Source organism: Alosa alosa, chromosome 2 (genome assembly GCF_017589495.1).
Source record: "Alosa alosa isolate M-15738 ecotype Scorff River chromosome 2, AALO_Geno_1.1, whole genome shotgun sequence".
Classification (NCBI taxonomy): domain Eukaryota; kingdom Metazoa; phylum Chordata; class Actinopteri; order Clupeiformes; family Clupeidae; genus Alosa; species Alosa alosa.
In genome coordinates, this window is record NC_063190.1 from 8,934,320 (window position 1) to 8,950,037 (window position 15,718).

The 15,718-nt window shown below is 41.4% G+C and overlaps 1 protein-coding gene across 1 annotated transcript; it reads left to right on the forward strand.

Moving 5' to 3' along the window:
- The first annotated feature begins 1,272 nt into the window (after nt 1–1,272).
- Nucleotides 1,273–15,141, forward strand: cchcr1 (coiled-coil alpha-helical rod protein 1). Its single transcript, XM_048231492.1, has 19 exons — nt 1,273–1,491; nt 1,714–2,032; nt 2,127–2,282; nt 2,435–2,552; nt 2,670–2,864; nt 3,035–3,198; nt 3,393–3,507; nt 3,621–3,731; nt 3,894–4,037; nt 4,625–4,735; nt 5,141–5,247; nt 5,329–5,441; nt 7,228–7,300; nt 7,447–7,571; nt 7,909–8,097; nt 8,821–8,922; nt 13,624–13,775; nt 14,372–14,513; nt 14,863–15,141. The coding sequence occupies exons 1-19, from the start codon at nt 1,425–1,427 to the stop codon at nt 15,000–15,002; spliced, it is 2,643 nt and encodes an 880-aa protein (XP_048087449.1). The 5' UTR covers nt 1,273–1,424; the 3' UTR covers nt 15,003–15,141.
- Nucleotides 15,142–15,718: the final 577 nt, after the last annotated feature.

The window sequence follows — 15,718 nt, forward strand, 5'->3', positions numbered from 1 at the left end:
GGAGTTTTGGATCTTGTAAGTGGCCATCTTGCATTTTATGTTGCTCTGTGTTGCGTGTAACATTTACTATGTTGTAATACAATGGTATAAAACAATGAAACAGACTTGTAGCGATAGTACAATGAAACAGTTTTGTTTCCACTTAACTGGAGGTGTGGCAAAGAATGCTTGCTACATCTGATAAGAATAGATTTTTCTTTTACTCTAGGCATACTTGAAAGATAGGAGATTGTATCATCTGTTTTGTTTGGTTGATAATCTGGAGATCTAAATATCTCGGGTATTTCTGTAGGCCTACAGCCTGTATGAATATTAGATGTGCACTTACTAGGAATACGTGTCAATCCTATGTCTTCCCTATGATATCCTTACTTTTATATGAATTGACCCAATAGTTTTAGACCAGTTCAGTTTATTCCATGTCCATGCACTTTTCTTTTAATGGCCGTATTCAATAGGTGTATGTTCATTACAGGCCCAACGTTAGTATTATCACATGGCTGCTTAATGAGTTTACTTTCCTCTCGGTTTACTTTTTTATTCAAGCGTTTAGAACCTTTGTGCTACAGTAAGTCGGTATAATGTTCAGTGTCTCAACTCTTCAATAGGTCCAATACAGTTATTTCTATACTCAAGCACAAGTAATGTTAAATGTGTGAAATGTGAAATATAAGAAAATAACCCTGCACATCCTTACCTCCACTCGATCATTAGGCTATTCAACCTTAATAATTTCTGACTGACCTCATGAATGCCTGTTTTAAGCTTATATTATTTTGTCTCAATGTAACTACGTGACTAATTTCCACTGTAAAAATGTTGGTCTATTCAAGGTTCATTCTTACATTGATGCTTGCGGAATCCTATTACAATGGTTAGAACCCTAAAACTAATCTGGAATTAAGAAATATTTAATAAATTTGCAGCAACTGCTGAGCAAAAGATAAAATAACTTGTTTTATTGTTCAAGCATGCTGCACCTGTGTGTCACTGAATGATGCTGTGTAATAGTTGTCTTCAGAGTCCATACTACCAACATTCCCTGTATTTTAATGGTATTCCATACATTTCCTGCTGAAACAGATATTTTCTAGTACACGTATTTTTGCTTTAAAAAAAAAAAAAATTGGCCTGTTGCTGAATATGCCGCCGTTAACACTTTACAATTCACCCAAACCTTTATCACACTTCTGAGATGAATCCTGTATCCTCTGGTGGGCGGTACTTAAGTGAACCAACGCTTCTGCGCAGAAGAGAAAACGGAAGTAACGTCCCGACTGTATTTTCAAGGAACGTTTCAAAGCTGATGGCGCGTTTACTTTATCGTTATATTTTGGCCGTTTTACAGATGCTTGGATATCTACGTTGTCTATAAGTAAGGGTATGTATTGGCAAGGTATTGCTTATTTGCAAAAGCAGACGGAATGAATCTTCGCGATACCGGCGAAAAGCTGACTTCTCCAGCTGATTTCATATCAACAAATGTTGGAAGTAAGTAACAGCTTGCTTCATTCCTGTTAATCAAATGGACTTATTTCAACTATTTGTGCTGGCAGTTTAGCTTAGCAAAGTTTGTTAAGCAGATTTGTCACTATTCCGCTATCTGTGTTTGGATGAGTTGCCATAGGAAACCGCATGACTAGAATGATCACAGACGTACAATTTCAATTTTCTTAGACATTTCTGTGAAAATAATTGTACTCCTTTTTCCAGGAGATACTCAGAGGAATCTTATACCACCTTCTCATTTCATTACGAACCACCAATCCACATCTGCATCAATACCAGGACAGCTCTCCTCTGGACCAGTAACAGGTGCCCACCACTTCACTCCTTCGTCATTGCCAGGACCCCAGAGATTTGGTGCGACAACTGTGCCTTGGACCCTTCCATCCACAACTGTGCCAGGGGACCCATGGCTGGCCATTGCCCAGACCAACAAGGAGATACTGGAGCTTCGTGAAGAAAATCAGAGACTCAAGGAAAAAAGGGACCGGTCACCTTCGGCTCAGCACAATACACACTCGGCTAGGTAACTTCAAGCATTAGGCCCACTAACATCTCTAAGATATAAACCAACTCTGGAGTACTCTGAGCAAGGTGTGTATTTTGAACTGTCATCTCAGGTGTGGAGAGCGGGGTGGGCTGGAGTCAGAGTGGCGTCTGGATCTTGAGAGGCTGCGTGCAGAGACTGAGAGGCTAAGAGGCCAGGTGGAGACCCTGAGAGACAATGCTGTCAGACAGAGGGAGGAGATGAGGGACAAGGAAAGCACTATTCACAGGTAGCCTATCCCAATTGTACCTGTCCCAACCACTACCCTGTTTGACTGACGTTTATTGGTGGGTCCATAACACTTGTCTTAAGTTTGGTTTGGTCAACTGGTTATGAATACTACTTGAGTATGTCACACCTAACCTTTTCCTAAAATCTCAGGCAAAATCATGAGCTGGAGGAGTTGCATGCAGAGATGTGTCGCTGTAAAGCTGAACTGGCCCAGAATGCGTTAGAGTTGACTCAGAGGAAAGAGGAAAGGGAGAAGCTCCTCTCTCAGGTCAGTGGAGTACTGCTACTACTATGTCTCTCTGTGGTGATGAATACTTTTCCCATAATTCAGCTTAACAGCTTTGAATGTGTTTGGCAAATATTGCTAAATGGTTTTGTTGGACAGTTGGACAAACTCCAGAGGGACTTTTCTGAGGAACGTAACAGGTATCTGAGGGAGCTGGAAGCCTCCTGTAAGGATGTCCAAAGACTCACATGTGAATCCCAGAAACAGAGTGTGCAAGCCAAAGAGGAGGCCAGCTTAGAAGCAGCGAGACTTCGAGAGGAGCTGGAGAGAGCCGTTCAGACACATCAGAGTCAGGTCAGCTGTAGGTTTGGTCTAAACATGGAGCACTTTGAATGTAGAACTGTCAACGTTATGTTGAATATGTCCTTTTGGATGTTGTCTTTATGTTGACCAGTGAACCATAAAACATCAGTGCATACCACAAGACTGACTGTAATTTGGAAAATCTGTGTCTGACTTTTTAGATTGAACAGATGTCGGTGGGCCACAGAGAAGAATTGGCCATTTTGAAACAGGTGAATTCTGACCAGCAGCTCAGACTGAGTGATGTCACCCAGGAAGTGACTTCACTTAGGGGCCGTTTGCAGAATATCAGCACCGAGAGAGATGGTCTACGAGAACAGCTACGGTATGTCCACTTTTAGGCTATGGAAACATAAGGGAAAGTCAAATCAAATAATGTACATTATGTTGAACAGGTTTCTTTTGGCTAATGGCAGAATGGGTTTCCCAGGGCACAATATTGCTACTGCATAACTACATGGGCAACATGTTCTTGTGATTTATAATTATCATGCTGTTTTGCTTTTGTCTTTTGCTCAGGCAGTTGCATCAAGACTTTGAGGCTCAGGGAGAGACAATTCAAAGTCTTCGGACGTACATTGGCCAACTTACTCCAGAGAGAGGAGAGCAGAAGAGGCTGACAGAGAAGATACAGGTAGACGTAAACACAACCATCAATTTATCGTTTGGATCTGACTGGTTGCAAGGCAGAGTGTGAATGTAGTCTTGGGTTTAGATATTTAGGCTTTTGTTGTGATTGTGTTACAGACACTGGAGAAGGAGAGAGAGGCCCTGCAGACATCACTGGAGCTTGTAAACATTAGACTAAAGTCTGCAAATGACATTGTAGCCATCCAGGAGAAAGAGCTCACTGAAGAGGTGTGTGGAGCGCTGTTGATCTTGCACAATGTTCATACATTACTGTGCTAAAAAAACATACTACACATGACAATGTATAATGGAACATATGCACAGTGCATGCACTACACGACTGTGTTGAGGTTAGCCCTTTAGTTGGAAGATGTGTTTGGTTTTGTGCAGATGAACTGCAGCTCTGTACTGAAAGGCAGCAGCAGAGGCAGCAAAGTGCTGGCTCAGTGGAGACACAAGGTGTTCCTGCTCCTAGTGCAACTCCGGGCCAAAGACCTGCACTTCACCGGGGAGAAGAACTCACTGCACTCCACTGTAAGTCCACTGAGGTTGTGTGTGTGTGTGTGTGTGTGTGTGTGTGTGTGTGTGTGTGTGTGTGTGTGTGTGTGTGTGTGTGTGTGTGTGTGTGTGTGTGTGTGTGTGTGTGTGTGTGTGTGTGTGTGTGTGTCATCAAGCATTAAGCCTCTACACTTAATTGTGGGTATGCCCTGTGCATAAAAATTAATGCACTGGAGCAAACAGCATGTCACAGATGACTGTACTGCCTTAATGATGAATGTTTACTCTCCCAGGTGCTCATTACTGGGCCCACTAACTTGATTGCAATACGCATTCTCAGTTGAAATTAAAATAATGATGCGGTTACATACTGTGTAGTTAGTTTTACACTGATTGAAGCTCTATAAGCAAGGCAAGGCAAGTTTATTACAGAACGGCAATTAAGAGTGCTTTATAAATGAGCTAAAAGAACAGAGAGAGGAATAAGATATTAATAAAAGGTAATGGGCATAAACAGGTACAGTAAGTGCAACAAAAACACGGAGTATGCAAAAAAGTCTCTATACTCTCCTGCAAAACAGAACAGTGTGTCTGTGTCTATGTCTGTTTGTGTGTGTGTGTAGATCTGTTCTCTGGAGGAGGACTTGGAGAGAGAGAGGAGCCAGCACAGTCTGGTTCAGCACACGCTGCAGGACCGGCAGGCTCAGCTGGACCTCCAGTGTCTCCACACACAGGTCAGTCTGACATGGTCTCTGCCTCTGTCTTTGTCTTACGATTTCCTCGTTACTTGACAGACATATCCAGCCACTGTCACTGCAGGCCTTCATGTAACTCACAAAACTGCATGCTTATTAGGTCAACACAAGCTCCAAGTCATTTGCATATTTGAAGCACATTCATGAAAATTTGTGCCAGTTTCCAGAGGCAGTGTTTTACAAACGTAATTAGTACGTGTTTGTATGGACCCTTTCAACAATGAAAACAAAAACAATGCTTGAACGTTCTATTTGGGCCCCAATCTACTTCCTCTGCATTAAGATAACATATGGAATGTTAAAACGGAAGTCTTGTGGGGCCAACTATGATGCTGATAATGGAACTCTCTTGAAAGGGTCCATATATCTCTGTGTGTTCAACAGACACTGCAGCAGGATTTAGCCAGTGTCAAGGAGGAAAACGATAGACTGAGACAGGAAAAGCAGAACTGCACAAAGGCCCTAAAGGATATCACGGAGAATGTGCAGAGGTACAAACAGAAGTACAAAAGTACAAAATAGGTCGTAAAACTAGAGCAACACAACTCTTTCACCTCATATTTCTGTCTTAGCTTTGGTGTTCTGTTCGAGAGGAACATGGCTGACATGGAAGATGCTCAGAGTCGTCTCATTGGCTTAGGACAGAGAGTTACTTTTGCTACAAGGAGAGTTGATACCATTCAAGGTATGTTTGCTTGTTTGTTTTACATTTGCCAAAATAAATAGAATCCTAGTTAAAGTCAAAAGAGTAGTATACATCGCACACTGGAGGGTATATTTTGCTGACTTTATTTGGCATGAACAACGCGTTTCGCAAGTTGCTTCATCAGGTTCACGTTCACAGTCAATCTGACACCCGCAGGTGAAATAGGTGTTAACATCATCACATGACCACATTTAATTAAACAACTTTTACAGAGAGAGGCCTTTTGGATACATGAACTCAACACAGTAGAACCATACGGTCTAAATGAGGTACTGGATTTAAGTGTATTCTTGGGATAAGATGTGTATGTAGAGTATATTTTTGTAAATAGATTATATTTTTGTAAATAGAGTATATTTTTGTATAGAGTGTGTTTTTCTATGTAAATGAATTGTTGGTTGATATGGGTAATGACCAAAAAAATCTATTGTATTTTTGAACATGCAATATGTTTTTTTCTTGATACAAATATGTTTAAATGACATAGATTGTGTATATGTAGGCCTATATGCAAGCTAAAATATGCAGGATATTGAATTGACGATATTGATTGCAATTTCTGGTGTGTTAGAGTGTGGAGTACTTTCACTGGGTCTGGTGTGGTCATGTGATGATGTTACCACCTATTTCACCTGCGGGTGTCAGATTGACTGTGAACGTGAACCTGATGAAGCAACTTGCGAAACGCGTTGTTCACGCCAAATAAAGTCAGCAAAATATACCCTCCAGTGTGCGATGTATACTACTCTTTTGACTTTTCCATACTTATACTGCACACCATCAGCACCTGGAGCAAGAAGGGCTGTGCACAGGGATTTTGACCTTTGATAGAATCCTAGTTAAGTTTACATTTCATGTACATACAGGTGATGGTATTGACTAGGGCTGTCACTTTTGTGAAAAAATCCTGTTTGATTTTTGAGACATAAGTGTTCATTGAATCGATTGTAAAATCGATTTTCCATGTCTAAAGACATTTCCATTTTCAACAGCAAATATAGGCCAATCCACGGACAACTAACAGGCATTAGGACAAACGTAAAGAGAACGCTTGAAGACGCACAAGCCAGCAATATTTCTGATGATTTATTGGCATGAAGTTTCGTGCACAATGACAAACAGGAGTGCAACATTCTTGAAAAACAATAAGCAGAGTGGACTGCCATAACATCAGTGAAAAACATTACTGCAGGCTTCAACGTGGCCGTGTTTACGATTAGAAATGTCAAACAAATTTCGCCTACGTAGGAACTCACGACTGCTACCTCCATAGTTTGATCTACTCAAAACCCGAAGTGCTTCCATATCGAACTCCTCAAGTTATTAGGGTTAATCCCACGTCTCTCTCATGTCGCACAGGTTGATCGCGTTGTCCATTTTTTGGCATAACACGTAGCCATAGACAGTAAAAGAAACGTAGCACAGCAGCCGATTGAAACACCTGTTTCCGGTGCGTAAAATTGGTGGGAATTTTATTTTTAGCTTTCGCAACGCCTACTGCACTTTCGGAATTCTTTTTTTTTTCTGCTTGTTTGTGAGTTTTGTTACATCTATCTTTTTTATTTGTTTAATTTGTTTAAAATTAATAGTGTACATATTTGGTTAAAATCGATTCCCTGTTTTAGTTTTCGAAACTTGTGTTGGTTGGTCCAATCGATTTTCGAACGTAAAGTGACAGCTCTAGTATTGACTGACATGGGGAGTCCTCTCCCCACTCTATGTTTGAATAAAGTATGTAAATGACCCACTCTTTCTGCATGTACAGGTCTACTTATGAGAAGAGAAGCTTTACGAAAAGTCCAACAGACAGCAAAACCTGTAGAGACCCTTTCAGACAGGTACTAATGCTAACACAATCAGCTTTTCAGGATGCTGGAGCAGTCAAGCACTAAAGCAAATAGAATATGAAAAGATAAGATCACTTTTAAGATCATTTGGTGAGTTACTGTATTTTAACATCCAAACGGTTCTTTACTGTGTACAGAAGGTGCATTGCTGACCTCCAGGCAGAGGTGGCAATGTTGAGCCAGGAAAGGGATAAACTGGCCCAGGAGCTCAAACGCACCCCAGAGCTGATTCAAAGTGCTCTCGTCGACCTGCAGGAGAAGAGTGGGTTCACCCATATCCCCTTCCAGCACTGGCTTCGTGTTGTCATGTTATATTAGTTTCAGAGGCTTCAAGTTCAAGCTGGGCTCTGGAAAGCACCTTGGGGCATATTTATATTTTATGAATATTTTAAAATATTTCATATTTTAAATAAAATGTAATTGAATTAGTTAACATGGTGTAAATGCCACTTCTATCAGAAGAACCTTGCACTGTTATGAATTTCTTTTCACTTTACGTCATATCTGGAAGCTAAATCCCTCACTTTACTGTTATGAGCCCCTTGGTGTGGCCATTGAGTTTCCCCAAGCTGACCTGTGTGTCATGTGGCTGCCCCTAGTGGACTCTGAGGTTGGCCGGCTGAGTCAGGCCCTGCTGGAGAGTCAGCAAGAGGCTATGAGCTCCGAGACCGGTCGCCGGGAGACAGAGCTGGAGTTGCAGCAACTGCAGGAGCGTGCTCAGGAGCTGGAGGGCCTCCTCGCGGAGCTGCGTGAGGAGGCTCAGCTTAAGCAAGAGGAGACTGAGCGAGGTGAGCCAATGCGAAAGCTTCTTAAGATGAATCTCAGTTTTGCCAGAGAGAGTGAGAAATCCACCAGTGTGTCTGCTGTGAGAGGTGTGTGTACAATAATGGAAAACAATATTGTCCACCCAATTTAAGATCATGCATGACCATTAGACATACTGCATGTAGTCCAGAGTTCAAATGTGAAGGATCAAATTCTGTGGATTTTTGTGTGATTTTATAACCAGCATAAAAAACAAGAATCTGTGCTTAATAGAAAATGATGGACATGATATAACCTCAAAGACTACTGACTACTGCCCACACTTGCAGTTTTCTGTCAGAAAGGATATTGCAGATGCATCAGGAAACCTAACTAAATCTGGACTTGATTATATTAAATTTGTGAACTTGCTATTTGGCTGTTGGTGTATTATGGTATAAACAACATAATTTTGAGGAAGTCCTTCCCAATTAGTAATCTGAGGTCCTGGGTTCAGCAGCGAAATAGGTAACAGGAAGCTACATTAAGGCGGGGACTATACATCCATCTTTTATTGTTTGACTTCGCTCTGGCCACAGTGCACATGGCCACTGTCGGCAGAATATGCGGTCAAACTCGTACCCCGAGAGTTCAAGTTTTTTCTGTCTGTTCAGTCAGAAGCTCACTGCTGCTGCCCCCTAGTAAAAACCATGTGAACTGAGCGTTGTTTTGAGTCCTGACCTGTGTGTGCTGTGTCCTGCTCACAGAATCCAAGCAGAAACTCTCGGAAGTGGAGAGTCAGTGTAGAACCCAGCTGAGAGCCATGGAGGCTCAAGTGAACACGGCCCGAAGAGAGCACACTAAAGCAGGTAAAACCCCTGTCAACACACCGCCACAGCACAGCTAGTCACCCATCCAACATTGTGTACATTTCAGAACCTACCTTAATAGATATGCAGTGCTTAAAGTGTATATGTCAGGTTAAAAAACATTTTTGACAAATGAAGGGATATGAAGCTAGTAGTGAGTAGTCATTTTTCTTGAAAAATCAACTTTAATTAAATACAATAGAACAACATTTACAGTTATTTATATATATATATATATATATATATATATATATATATATATATATGCATATATATATATATGTCCTGGATTGTTCATATTTATATATATATATATATATATATATATATATATATATATATAAATATGAACAATCCAGGACACATTCCAAACACAATGATGACCTCATAAGAGGGAGTCCAGCAAAGTTGGTCAATTAAAACACATGGGATAAGGGATCATACAGTAGGTTTTTTACACTGATGAGGCCAAAAACATGACTTCATTCCAGTATGTCATGCTAGAGTCTACTACCTGCCTGACATAAAAATATCCTGATACATTTTTTCTTTACTGGCAACCATTATTGATCTTAAAATGTGATGAAGAGGATATGGGTAAGTAGCAATGCTTGAAAATGCCAGTTGTGTCACTTGCCATCACATAAAGGCCATTATATAGCCTACACTAAGTAGATTCAGTAAGCAAGTCATTAGTCTGTGTTCAGCCAACCATGGGCATATATGCTTCCTGCTTTAGATAGATAGATAGATAGATAGATAGATACTTTATTGATCCCCAAGGGGAAATTCAAGAGACCTGACTATAAAACCATCAGTGTATATGGGCTACCACACATTTGCTCTTTATATATCCATCTGGTTATCAACTAATGTTAGCTATAGACAGACTATTAATTTGCTTACTGAACTTATTTGCTAACTGAAGTTAAGCTCTACTTAACTTGTTGTATATGAAAGCCTATGTGATGGAAAATGACACAACTGCCATTTTGAAGCCATGATGCATACTAATAGTGATCCGATCCTACTCACACCCCTAATCAATTTCTCACTGATGGCCATGATTTACCTAAATTTTGTAGCCTATTCGTCTTTACCTTGTCCCTGCCAGTCAGGCTAATGCTTATGAACCACTGGTATGTCATAGAGAACATTTTTGGCCTTATCAGTGTAAAAGAAAATGCAGTTAAAACCCATTCATTTTCAGAACGCCGGTCATTATGGGAAAAATAAGTCCCGACTCTTGTTTCGCCCTGAAGGGACTTATTTTCCCATGATGACCGGCGTTCTATACATTATCCCGCGTATTATACGGCTACTTGCCAAAACGAAAAAATAAACTCCATGATATGTCTCTTTACACTTATTTGTTACCATTTCGTCGTGGCTTTTGCTGAGAAACAAATAGTTAAACACACACGCTGAACTTGAATCAAACATTCTTTAGAACACAGCTGATCAACCGTCTGCTTTCACTTTTGAATGAAGTTCCAAGCACAAACTCCATTGCCATTGACAGCGGTCATTCTTGTTTTCAGAGGTCCTTTCCCAAGAAATAATGACCGCTAGAACTTTCGGAAATCCCATTCAAGTCAATGGAGCATTCTACTTGCATTGTGAAGAGCCGTATAATAAGTAAGGGATAATGTATAGCACGCCGGTCATTATTGGGAAAACTAGATGTACCGCAGAGCGGTACAAAATATGACCGCCGCCCAGTCCAGCACATTTTTTCCACAAAAATAAATCACGCTGAAAGGCCTATATGATTCTAACTGTCTCACTAAATTGCATTATCCACACTCAATTCTCACTGCTAGACAACAAGTACCAAAACATGATTAGTTCATAGATTTCACATGTAAAATTCATTTTATACAACCCCACCCCCATCTTGCCTGTTCATAATTCTGAGAAATTCTTGAATTGTGTGCATGTGTGCGTGCACACGTTTATGTTTGTGTGCGTGTGTGCGTGCTTGTGTGTTTGTCTGCGTATGTGTGTTTGTGCATGTGCATCCTTGGAATCCTTGTTGGTGTACGGTCACTAAATGTACACATAAATCATTTTATTGTAAGGCCCCCCATGAACGAAAGTTCACAAAACTTGGCATGCATTCGGAAGGTGTCATAATGATCCTACACTTTCAATTTCGTGCAGTTTTGACCATGTCAGCCAGAGATATTGTGATGAAAACACCTCATTTTTACTTTTTTGTGTTTAACTAGGTGGCGCTATACATGAAAGGAGTGGTTATGGAATGGGTTGACATGGCCCCTTGAGATCAACATACAAAAAAAAAATGGTCCTCCTAAACCCTACGGTCCTCGAGATATTCACAGAAAACTGTGTCTGCCCTACCCTCCTTTCGGGGGGTCCAGTCCAGGGGGGGGGTCTACAGATCAAAACGAAAAACGATGGTTCCATGCTATCCATGTGGAGTTACATGCCCACCAAGTTTTAAATTGTACCCGGTCTTTCAGTGTCCCGGGAATCCTTGACGGAAATTTGGACATGCGAAAAAGAAAAAAAAAAGAAAAGAAAAAAATCTGACTAAACCTATATGACCACCGCTTCGCTTTAGCGGAGGGGTCTTATTCCGCCCTGAAGAGACTTATTTTCCCAATAATGACCGGTGTTCTATACATTATTCCGCGTATTACACGGCTACTTGCCAAAACAAAATAATAAACTCCCCACAATATGAATTTAGCCTACATAGCCTAGCCTATTTGTTACCGTTCATCGTGGCATTTGCTGAAATAGTTCGCAACAACACAAGGGCGCGGGAAGGGGGGGTGCTGGGGGTGCTGCAGCAGGAGATAGATTTTTACAATTTGTTATATATATTTTTAAATAATTACTAATTCGCTGTCTGACATTTTATATTTGTGTATGTGAAATGATGAGTCAAATAGCAAAAAAGGGTTATGGATTGGTTGGAATATAGGCTACTAAAAATGAACAGTTATAGAGATCAACGTGAACTTGAGTCAGTTACTGTAAGAACCGTAGCGTGGTTTCAGCTATGTGATAGCCAGAGAATGTCTAATCCGTAAACGGGCTCTGGTGATGGCGATCAAGTGTGTAGGCCTACGATTGATATAGGCCTACATATTCTATGCGATTTACACGTTCAAAAAAGCATGGATAAGCTGAAAGAAACTTTAATTGTGTTGTACAGTTTTGCAAAATTAATAAATTATAGCTAGTGAAATCATTTCACTAGTCGCTAAGATAGAAATTATTAGGACACATTCTTGCTGTGGAGACGACACACTTTAGGCTATTCAGGAATTATTTGTGAGATCATTGCAGCCTGATTATTAGCCTATATTTAAAGCCAAACATCTCTGGTGTGGTTTTGACGATCAGAAAAGTAATTTTCCTTAGCTATACTGAAATAGGCTAATGATGTCCAGTGTGCTTCTGTGGGGTTAGGGTGGGTGCAGTGGAGTCGGAGTGCTGTCGCGGAACATTGGAATTTGTGGCTGCCCAGGACGTAGATAGATAGATAGATAGATAGATAGATATACTTTATTGATCCCTAAAACTTCTCTCCATCACCCACACACCGCACTAAAATGATGTATTTAGCAGTCAAAATCCGAAACATGTCCAGGAGGGGAGAAATCGTCGGACATCCATTATTTTTGTTATTCAGCACCCCTGGTAAAAAATAGGTTCCCGCGCGCCTGCAACAACACGCTGAACTTAAATCAAACATTCTTTAGAACACAGCTGATCAACCGTCTGCTTTCACTTTTGAATGAAGTTCCAGTGCAGTGCAGGTTCTTAGGCACAACAGAGAAGGGCATTGTGTAAAGGTGTTTTGATCACTAGAGCGCCTTCCTTTGGTAATTTCATAACAAGTGCACAGACCTAAGCGCTTTGATAGACAGACCTTCACATCATTTGGGTGTGCCTGGTAAAAATGTAAGCTTTTCCTATTCACGGCCCTCTGCCACTTCCCTCTTTGAGATGTAACCTGCATCCTGATTTTCAAGGTCTGACAGGCACTTTTAATCTAATCTAATCTCTACACAGAGAGGTAGCTCACCCCTCCCTTCGCTGCTTTCCGAGAAACTCCACAAAGTGTTTTGTTATTGTTTGGGGGACAGGCTGCCCTGACTTTGTTGGTTTCCAGTTCATGTAGCTAGGGCTGTATAAGACATTTCCTTTTTTACAGTGTACTCTGTAGAGAATGGAGAGCTAGTGGATCGTGAGGATATTAGAAAGAAGAAGAAAGTGCAAAGAGTTATAAATTGCTTATCATCGCTTACCCTGCCTTTAGGGTAGGGTAAATGTTGCCAAATTGCTATATCCTATAGCCCGCTGGTCACCTGGTTTGCTTTGAACATGGAAGCGCAAAAAGGGAGTAAATTAATTTCATCTGACAATTTCCTAAGTTACCTTATAATATTTGAATCTTGCTGGGTTTATTGCCCTTTTGGATTATTCACTTTGCTCTGAGTACATAATATTCCCAGAAAGGCTTTGTGCTACTCTAGCATCCTAGTGTGTACAACATGCAAATAATTCTTCACGATTCCTCCCTTTGATGATGTGCTATTTGTGCACAGTTTGTTGCCCTTTAAAATTAGGTCCATTAATGTGTGTGTGTGTGTGTGTGTGTGTGTGTCTGGGTGTGTGTGTGTCTGGTGTGTATATGTGTGTGTGTGTGTTCTATACACGCAGTGGTAGCTCTGCGGCAGTGTGAGCGCCAGGCGGAGAGGGCTCGTGAGCAGGAGAGAGCGGCGCACACGCTCCAGAGTGAGCATGCCCTCAAAGAGATCGCTCTGCTCAACAAGCAGCTCAAAGAGAAGGACAAAGACAGAAACCTGCTGCTTGTGAGTAAACGTATAATCACACGCCACCCACACACCTTCATATGTATGCAGTCGGTGAACTGGCCTCCTTTTGTACTTCAGTTCGACCAGCAGCCTGGAGCTACCTGCTGAGGAGAACTAAAAAACTCCAGTGACAAGATCTTATAGGAGTTAAAAGTCCTGCTGTGTTTTTGCCACATACTGTACTTTTGCTTGAACCGGCTCATTTCTATCAGTAAGTTTGTTTGTTGTGGAACTTTCTGTCACTAGATAGTATCTCCATTTTCTTTGTAAACAGATATTTGTGCTCTTACATCAGCCAGAAGAATTCAACAACAGCAGCTTAGTCTGATCCTGTATACGTTTTGGCTTTAACAATGAGGCAAAAATATTTTCTCAAGAAGGTTTAGAGAAATCACGGTTGAAATTCACCTCGAGCAAACCTGTGATGATGTTGTCAAGGGGAGAGACAAAAAGAGAAGGTTCCTTTTTAGATGAGACAACCTGGAGCTGCAGAGTCCTCTTCAGACAGCGGGGCCTGGAGGCAGCTCCAGGAGACGGGCAGCGCGTGCCGAGTCGCTCTGTCCTTTGATTCGCTCCTGTGATTGATCTTGCAGGCGGTGGTGCACGAGCAGAAGCTGATGGGCGAGTACAGGAGACTCAGGGGCGCGGTGCGCCGCCCCTCACAGGCCTCAAATCAGCAGCGGGAGCACAAGAGGGAGAAGGAGGAGAGTCCGGTGCTGCAGCCCCAGGCTCACGGTAACGTGTTTCTGCTCTCATGGTTTTTATCCCAACAGTGCCCCAACAACACAGCATGGGTGAAAAATACTTTTTTTTTTTTTTTTTTTTTTTTTTTTTTTTAAACGGGGGCATATTTGTCAGCCAACAGAGTAAGACAAAGGGCAAACAATGTTAGTGGTAATGAATTATGAGGCCGACTGAGTAAACAACTATTTATTTCCTAATGCCTCCAGTTCACGCAGCGTTGTTTTCTGCAGTGTTGCCCGTCAGTGTTGCCCTCTTTTGACATGTGAACGTTTGCTAACAGGGCGCTGCGTCTCTGATCATCTTGTACCCTGTCTCTCTGACTCTCCCTGTCATCTCTCAGACACGTTGCTGTCGGTGCTGGGCGACCTGCGGGCTCTGAGCACGGCCGTCATGCACAGCTCGGAGGAGGGCAGCGAGGAAGAGGATGGAGGCGAGGAAGGTCAGGGAGACAGAGCCACTAAGGCCAGTCTCCTCCGATAACTAGAGTTTTTAAGAAGATGTTTTGTTTTAAAGAGATCATCTGATTCTGAACATTTTTCTTATGTGATTTGTATGTTTTTAGTTCGCAATAAATGATTTATTCACTCACAACATGCATATTTTCATGTTGTCAAACTGACGTGTAACTCTTCCTTTCCTCAAAGCACATCTCAAGACCTTTTTGTTTAATGATCACTTCCTCCACACCTAACACATAGCTCCATACAGTTTCCTAAGTTGTGTACATTTAGTGACTGTACACTTATTGGCCTGTAGATGGTGGTGCTGAGCGAATGGTTGGTGGAAGAGGATATTGTCTCACATGCACTCTTTTTTTGCAAACACACATACATATATCAACACACACACGCATATACACACGCACACATGCACACACACCTGCACACACACTCACATCTACAGGCACAGATACAGACATCCATACACAGACACAAACACACACACACAGGCACGCACATACTATCGGTATCGGCAATTATAACAGCCGATACATAATTACAAATTCAGTAGGATTAACCACATGATGCACAATAAAAATTTCAAGTTTTTGCAGTAGCGTGCGGTGACCATACATTTTGGTAGGGCAGAAAGCCTTGTCTGACTTTTTTTTTAATAGCCTATCATTTTGGGCTACATTAAAATTACATATTTTACAGGACTTTGCTGTATGCTTAAATCATGTCACAGTCAGAAAA

Excerpts from the sequence above, each read along its gene's own strand:
- cchcr1 (XM_048231492.1), top strand. The coding sequence starts at position 1,425 with ATGAATCTTCGCGATACCGGCGAAAAGCTGACTTCTCCAGCTGATTTC. Across the intron at positions 2,283-2,434 it reads AAGGAAAGCACTATTCACAG|GCAAAATCATGAGCTGGAGG; the intron begins GTAGCCTATCCC and ends CTAAAATCTCAG. Across the intron at positions 8,923-13,623 it reads AAGAGAGCACACTAAAGCAG|TGGTAGCTCTGCGGCAGTGT; the intron begins GTAAAACCCCTG and ends CTATACACGCAG.